General features: G+C 48.0%; 1 protein-coding gene across 1 annotated transcript in view; it reads left to right on the plus strand.

Moving 5' to 3' along the window:
• Positions 1 to 448: 448 nt before the first annotated feature.
• LOC138865512 (uncharacterized) overlaps positions 449 to 8,451 on the plus strand; it is a 40,653-nt gene continuing 32,650 nt past the window's right edge. Inside the window, exon 1 of the mRNA XM_070136196.1 lies at positions 449 to 523. Coding sequence (XP_069992297.1) covers positions 449 to 523 — 75 coding nt within the window. The remainder of the gene's footprint in view (positions 524 to 8,451) is intronic.

The raw sequence follows: 8,451 nt of genomic DNA on the forward strand, positions 1-8,451 counted from the left end.
AAAAAGGGAGGAAAAAACGTGAGCGACGAGAAGATTGACTGCAGAGTACAGCATACTAAACACAAACACTAAACAGTAGAGCATACTAAACACAAGCACCGCATGGGTGTACTTGTTTAAAATGTCCCTTTCCAACACTGATTTGTCAATAAAACTTCAAGAGAAGTACATTCAAACCGACCCCATTAGGCAAGCAGCAGAAATGGAAAAGGCATAAAATAGATTATTCCATCGCCGTGTACGCTTTCTCACGCCTTCCATCCACCTTCGCACCCTTCGTCTCCCGCGTGTGAAGAGGGTGAATATCGTCTCACAAGTGGGTGGATACAGGCGGCAGGGAAGGCAGGGAGAGCAGGGCAGAGAGCGGATTATGAAAACTAGGTGTTTGCCAAGGCAGCTTACACCTCGCGCAGTTGGGAGGGTTAGGAATTCCTTTTTCCGGGCGGCTATGGCTCCAGTGAGGGCTGAAGACGCCGTAGCCCCTTTCATTCACCAACGAGACCTGGACGGACGCTGCGACAGAGTAAGCGAAGGGCGTCGACGCAAAGCCTCGATGCGTTAATTCAGAACTTGCCTGGACATGCAACGAAGACCGCAAACAAATGCCTCTCACGTTACAGGAGATGATCACAGATAAAAGATATAAAACCGTGTGTAAATAAATATAAAAAAAGAGTTCGCAGAGCGTTGCGTTTGCCTGAGAGTTTATGAAGGGGGAAAGGAGAGTGTTTTTGTTACGCTAAAAGTTTTATAGGTGTTTTGAAAAGTTCAACAGAGTCGGTGCAGTTGTGGGGTTAGGAGAGGAGAAGGCGTGATGCCAAGCGGGGCTGGAGGCTTGCAATGGCCGCCCGTGAGAGGAAGGCTAATGGGATCTCTTCGATGCAATGATACTGCGTTTTTGGCTGATTGCAGTCAAGACTTAGATGTTGCAAAACATAAGAATCATCGGTCTTTATTAAAAAAAAAATATGTGTAGCACAAAATTTTCTGAAGGTGTTACTAACCACATATTAGGTGCGATGATAATACGTATTTGGCTGAAGAGCATCATTCCGTAAGTACTGCAAACAACACTCAGTCTGGACTTCGGTTTGTCTCTCTGTCTTGAGTTCCATCTCTTTCTTTCTTTCTTTCTCTCTCTCTCTCTCTCTCTCTCTCTCTCTCTCTCTCTCTCTCTCTCTCTCACTCTCTCTCTCTCTCTCTCTCCCTCTCCTCTCCCTCTCCCTCTCCCTCTCCCTCTCCCTCTCCCCTCTCCCTCTCCCTCTCCCTCTCCCTCTCTCTCTCTCCCTCTCTCTCTCTCTCTCTCTCTCTCTCTCTCCTCTCTGCTCTCTCTCTCTCTCTCTCTCTTCCCATCTCTCTCTCTCTTTCCTTCTCTCTCTCTCTCTCCATCTCTCTCTCTCTTTCCATTTCTCTCTCTCTTTCCATCCCTCTCTCTCTTTCCATCCCTCTCCTCTCTTTCCATCCCTCTCTCTCTTCCATCCTCTCTCTCTTTCCATCCCTCTCTCTCTTTCCATCCCTCTCTCTCCTTCCATCCCTCTCTCTCTTTCCATCCCTCTCTCTCTTTCCATCCCTCTCTCTCTTTCCATCCCTCTCTCTCTTTCCATCCCTCTCTCTCTTTCCATCCCTCTCTCTCTTTCCATCCCTCTCTCTCTTTCCATCCCTCTCTCTCTCTTCCATCCCTCTCTCTCTTTCCATCCCTCTCTCTCTTTCCATCCCTCTCTCTCTTTCCATCCCTCTCTCTCTTTCCATCCCTCTCTCTCTTTCCATCCCTCTCTCTCTTTCCATCCCTCTCTCTCTTTCCATCCCTCTCTCTCTTTCCATCCCTCTCTCTCTTTCCATCCCTCCCTTCTTCCTCCCTCCCTTCTTCCCTCCCTCCATCTTCTCTCCCTCCATCTTCTCTCCCCCCATCTTCTCCCTCCCTCCCATCTTCTCTCCCTCCATCTTCTCTCCCTCCATCTTCCCTCCTCTCTCATCTTCTCTCCTCCCTCCCATCTTCCCTCTCTCCATCCCTTCTTCCCTCCCTCCCTCCCTTCTTCCCTCCCTCCCTCCCTTCTTCTCCCTCCCTCACTCCCTTCTTCCCTCCCTCCCTCCCTTCTTCCCTCCCCCTCCCTTCTTCCTCCCTCCCTCCCTTCTTCCCTCCCTCCCTCCCTTCTTCCCTCCCTCCCTCCCTTCTTCCCTCTCCCTCCCTCCCTTCTTCCCTCCCTCCCTCCCTCCCTCCCTTTTTCCCTCCCTCCCTTCCTCCATTCCATTCCGTTCTTTTCCTTCTCCTTTTCCTTTCCTTTCTTTTTCCCTTCGCCTTTCCCCTCCCTCTCTTTCCCTCTCCTTCTCACTCTCAATTTTCCTTTCGTTTCCTTTCATCTAAATTCTATTTCATTTTCTGCTGTTTTTCCATTCCTTTTTTCCTGTCATTTCATTTGCCTTTCTCTCTCCCTTTTTCTTTTTCTTTCCCTTCCACGTCCCCTTTCCCTTTCCCTCTCCCTTTTTCTCTTTCTTTGCTTCCCACTTCCCCTTCCTCTCGCACCCTCTCTCTTTTTATCTTTCTTTCCTTTCCACTTCCCCTTCTTCTTCCTCTCCCGCTCTCCTTCTCTTCCTATTTTCCTCTCCCTTTAACTTCCCCTTTCCCTCTCCCTTCTTCCCTACTACATACAAACTTTTTTTTTCAACCGCACAGAGATAGTCAGAATAAAGGTCAGAAACAACAGCAATGACCATTTTCAGATCGACGGGGGTCTTTCCTCACACAATACATATGAGGGAGAAGCCTAAACAGTTGTATAATTGAATGGCGCCCTCCTACAGCTGTTCTGGTGCGACTTGAGACAACGTTTCCGAAGCTAATAATTTTCTTAAGCAGAAAACGTATCTTGTGCAAGCAATAATTCAACGAAAGGAAACAAAAATGCTAATCTCCTGACTTTATTTAGCAGTTCCGACGCAAAAAAAAAGAAAAAAAAGTGCCAACGACATGGACATAGACCGACAGCTAAATGAACAGCCAAAGATACACAGACTGATAGAGACAAGCAGAACGAACGACAGCCAAAGCAGACAGACCGAAAATAAAAACACACACATTTCTTTTCCTTAACCTTGGCTCTACGTATGCCAAAGATTCCTCCTCTTCCTCCTAAGATTCCTCCTCCCCCCCCTCCGTCCTCCACCTCCTCCTCCTCCTCTTCTCTTTCTCTTCTTCGTCTCTTCCTCCTCCTCTTCTCTTCGTCCTCGTCTTCTCTTACCCCTCCCCCTCCTCTTCCTCATATTCCTCCACCTCCTCCTCATATTCCTCCACCTTCTCCTCATATTCCTCCACCTCCTCCTTATATTCCTCCACCTCCTCCCCTACTCATATTCATCCTCCTCCTGATTATATTCCTCCACTTTCTCCTCATGATATTCCTCCACCTCCCCCTCATGATATTCCCCCACTCTTCCTCCCTACTCATATTCATCCATTCCTCCTCCTTATATTCCTCCATTTCCCCTCATGACATTCTTCCACCTCCTCCTCCTGATATTCCCCCTCTTCCTCCCCTACTCATATTCCTCCTCCTCCTCCTCCCCCTCATGACATTCTTCCACCTGACTCCTCCTGATATTCCCCCTCTTCCTCCCCTACTCATATTCCTCCTCCTCCTCCTCCTCCTCCCCTCATGACATTCTTCCACCACCACCTCCTCCTGATATTCCCCCTCTTCCTCCCCTACTCATATTCCTTCTCCACCTCCTCCTCCTCCTCCTCCTCCTCATGACATTCTTCCACCTCCTCCTCCTGATATTCCCCCTCTTCCTCCCCTACTCATATTCCTCCTCCTCCTCCTCCCCCTCATGACATTCTTCCACCTCCTCCCCTCACCCTTCCCCCTCTTCCCCCTCCCCTTCCCCTCCCCTCTCCCTGCCCTTCCCTCTCCCCTCCCTCCTCCTCCCCCCACCTGAAAACCCTCCCTTCCCCCTCTCCCCCCTCCCCTTTTCCCTCCCCCTCCCCCTCCCCCTCTAAAAGCGTCGACAGTCCATTCGCAACGCACACCTTACCAAACGGAAAACCTCCTCCAGACAGCGTTCGGAGGAGAGGGACCCCGAGGAGGAGCAAGCGAGCCAGGAGAGCCACGACGGCGACAAGGAACGAAAGACGAAATAATTCAGGGGAAGGATGATGGCTATTGATGATGGGGGCGATGAAGACAACGGCGAAGATGTGTCGAAGAGAGATGTGGATTTTATTTGATGGTGGTGGTAGTGGTGGTGATGATGATGATGATGATGGTGGTGGTAGTGGTGGTGGTGGTGATGGCGGTGGTGATGATGGTGATGATGATGATGATGATGATGATGATGATGATGATGATGGTGGTGGTGGTGATGGTGATGATGGTGGTGGTGGTGGTGATGATGGGGATGCGGATGGGGATGGGGATGATGATGATGATGATGACGATGTTGATGATGATAACAACAACAACAACAACAACAACCATAATGATAGTAATAATAATGATAACAATAATAATAATAACAATAATAATAATAATAACAACAACAATAATAACAACAGCAACAATATAATAATGATAATAATAATTGCAATAATAATAATAATAATAATAATAATAATAATAATAATAATAATAATAATAATAATAATAATAATAATAATAATAATAATAATAATAACAACAACAACAATAATGATGATAATAATAACAAAAATATGATAATAATAATAACAATAATAATAACAACAGCAATAATAATACGAAGAAGAAAAACAACAAAAAACACAACAACAACAGTAATAAAGAAGATATAAATAAGAAATTTTACTGAAAAAAGCAAACTCAAAATAAAACCAGATAAATAGCTATTGAAAGAAACCTTAACAAAGGAAAGAAAAGAAGGCAGATAACAGGGAAGACGTGCGGAGGGGGAGAGGAGGCTGGGGATGAAAGGAGGAGGAGGGAGGAGGAGGAGGAGGAGGAGGAGGAGGAGGAGGAGGAGGAGGAGGGAGGAGGAGGAAGGGAGGAGGAGGAGGGAGGAGGGGAGGAGGAGGAAGAGGAAGGAGGAGGAGGAGGAGGAGGAGGAGGAGGAGGAGGAGGAGGAGGAGGAGGAGGAGGGAAAGATGGAGGAGGTGGGGAAGGAGGAGGAGGAGGAGAGGAGGAGGAGAGAAGGAGGAGGAAGAGAGAAGGAGGAGGGGGAGAAGTAGGAGGAGGAGGAGGAGAGAGGAGGAGGAGGAGGAGAGAGAGAGGAGAGATAGCTAGATAGGAGGAGGCTAGGAGGAGGAGGAGGAGGAGGAGAGAGAGAGAGAGAGGAGAGAGAGAGAGAGAGAGAGAGAGAGAGAGAGAGAGAGAGAGGAGGAGGAGAGAGAGAGAGAGAGAGAGAGAGAGAGAGAGAGAGAGATAGAGAGAGAGAGAGAGAGAGAGAGAGAAGAGAGAGAGAAGAGAGAGAGAAGAGAGAGAGAAGAGAGAGAGAAGAAAAGAAAAAGAAGAAAAGAAAAAGAAGAAAAGAAAAAGAAGAAGAGAAAAAGAAGAAGAAGCGAGAAGGAGGAGGATGAGGAGGAGAAGGAGGAGGAGGTTGGTTAAGACAGCGAGAGGATCATTTCATGGCAGCCGCCCATTATGGCCTTCCGGTGAACTAAAACGATAAAATCAGCCAATACGGATCAATCGCTTTTCGCAATATATAATCCCTCGTCGGCGCTCTTCCTTGTCTGTCCTTCACTCAACTTCCGCGTGTCGGCCGATCACGAGAGTTATATAAACCCCCCCTTCCTACCTCCCCCCCCCCAACACCCTCCCGCCGCCGACGCTAGAAGGGGTTGGTATATTTCAGTGTGGTGGAGTGTAAAGGCTTTCATATAAGGATTATTTCGCTGTATTTTTTGTGTCAATTACCAGCCTTCGTTGCAACTCCTTTCTCGCCGCACTTAATTCTGCTGTCATTTTATCTTTCTTGCATGTGCAAGTACTCTCAATGCGCACTGCGTATAGTATATATATGAACACATAAATTAGATATGACAACACACCCACACCCACACACACACAAACACAAACTCCCACCCATCCACACTCACTCCCACCCACCCACCCACCCACCCACACACACACACACACACACAAAACACACACAAACACCCATACACCCACACAAACACCCATACACCTACACCCACACCCACACACTACCATTCCTCACATTGTAAACAACCCCAAACGTCTCTAGACCCAACAGCCGAGCCACACGAACCTCCCCTTCTACAAGCCTCTCACGTCGTACAGTGCAACCCCATAACTCGACCCTACAACCTAATACCGAGTAACAACACTGGGTATTTCTTGCCTCTTCGCCTAATCGTCAACGCTCCGTTTTTATCCCGTTTTTCTCTCGTGCTCCGTTCTTTAAAATTACGTATTCCAGAGGGAGTCCTTCTGAGAATTTGCAATGTTTTGGCGAACTTGTAGACACGGTTGATCAAATCGCCCTTTGGCAGCCTTCATCTCGCCTTCAAAACAAGTTTAGAACATGTTTATTGCGTCTAATTGGACAAGGCTAAATTTGACGTTCTCCCTTTCTTCCTCCTCTTCCATTTCGTCCGTATATTCCTCCCTATCGCTTTTTTCCTTCCTCTCCTTCCTGCGCCCTTTCTTCTTTCTTTTCCTCTTCTTCTTCTTCCTAATTCCTTTCTTTCCCCCCTTCTCCCTTTGCTCCCCTTCTTCATCTTTTTACTTCTCCTCCTTTTCTTGCTCATCCTGCTCATCCTTTTCCAATCTTTCTTATTCCTCTTTCTCCATCTATTACCTCTAATCCTCGCCTTCCTCCGTTTCCTAATATCTTTGTGGTGGTAGTAGTAGTAGTAGTAGTAGTAGTAGGAAGCCTCCTCCTCCTCCTCTTCATCCTCGTCCTCTTCCTGGTGGTGGTGGTGGTGGTGGTGGTGGTGGTGGTGGTGATGGTGGTAGTGGTAGTGGTAGTGGTAGTGGTAGTGGTAATGGTAGTGGTAGTGGTAGTGATAGTGGTAGTGGTAGTGGTAGTGGTAGTGGTAGTGATAGTGATAGTGATAGTGATAGTGATAGTGATAGTGATAGTGGTAGTGGTAGTGGTAGTGGTAGTGGTAGTGGTGGTGGTAGTGGTGGTGGTGGGAGGGTGATAGGGTGGTAGTGTTGGAATTGGTGGTGTTGTTGTTGTTGGTGTAAGTAGTTTTGGTGGTGCTGTCGGTGGTGTCATTTCTGTTGCTCTTGCTATTTCTTCCGTTGAACCTCCTACCACTCCCTACATTACCATGAACATCACAACTACCCCTTTGCTACAACAACCAAAACTACGGCTGCAACCTCCCGAGCCTATCGCTCCTCCTCCATTGTCCGTCTTCTACTTCTCGTTCCCTTCGCCCCGCACCCCTCTCTACCCTCGAACGAAGGAGAGGGCGAGGCACGTGCACCGCAGAGCCTAGAGGTTAACTGTGTTTTAATGACTCCACCCCTGGGATCTTCGCCCGTTTCTCCTCCGCCTTCGCTCTCTCTCTCTTTCTCTCTCTTTTTCTCTTTCTTTCTCTCTCTCTTTCTTTCTCTTTTTTTCTCTCTCTCTTCCTTTTTCTTTCTCTCTCTTTTCTTTCTTTCTCCCTCCCTTTCTCTTTCTTTCTCCCTCCCTTTCCCTTTCTTTCTCCCTCCCTTTCTCTTTCTTTCTCCCTCCCTCCCTCCCTCTCTCCATCCCTCCTCTCTCTCTCTTTTTCTCTCTTTCTCTCACTTCTCTTTCTTTCTCTCACTTCCCTCTCTTTCTCTCACTTCTCTCTCTCTCTTTCTCTCACTTCTTTCTCTCTTTCTCTCGCTTCTTTCTCTCTTTCTCTCACTTCTTTCTCTCTTTCTCTCACTTTTTTCTCTCTTACTCTCTTACTCTCTCACTTCTCTCTCTCTTACTCTCTTTCTCTTTCTCTCTCGTTTCTTTTCCTACCTTTCATCCTTTCCTCATTCACTGCTCCCTATCCTTCACTACCAACCACCTTTTCCTTTCCATTTATCTTTGCTCTCCCTCCCTCTGCCTCTCTTTCCCTTCCTTCCTCCCTCTGCTTCCTTATCCCTCCATCCCTCTCCTCTTCCCTCCTTCCTCTCCTTCCTTCTGCTTCCTCTCTGCTTCTCACTCTTCTTCCTCCCCTTCCCTCTGGTTCCCTCTCCCTCCCTCCCACTTTCCCTTCCCTCGTCCCTTTCCTCCCTCCTTCTACCCTCTTCTCCTTCCCTCCCTCCTTCTTACCCTCTCCTTCCCTCCCTCCTTCTACTCCCTCTCTTCCCTTCCCTCCCCCCCTCTTTCACTTTCCTCTTCTCCCCCTTTCCTCCCTTCTCCTTCTCCTCCCTTTCCTTCTACTCCCTCTCCTTCCCTCCCTCCATTACCCCCCTCTTCTCCTTCCCTCCCTCCCTTCTCCTTTCCTCCCTCTTCCTCCTTTTCTCCTCCTTCCTCCTTCTACCCCCT

Source organism: Penaeus vannamei, chromosome 21 (genome assembly GCF_042767895.1).
Source record: "Penaeus vannamei isolate JL-2024 chromosome 21, ASM4276789v1, whole genome shotgun sequence".
NCBI classification, from domain to species: Eukaryota; Metazoa; Arthropoda; class Malacostraca; order Decapoda; family Penaeidae; genus Penaeus; species Penaeus vannamei.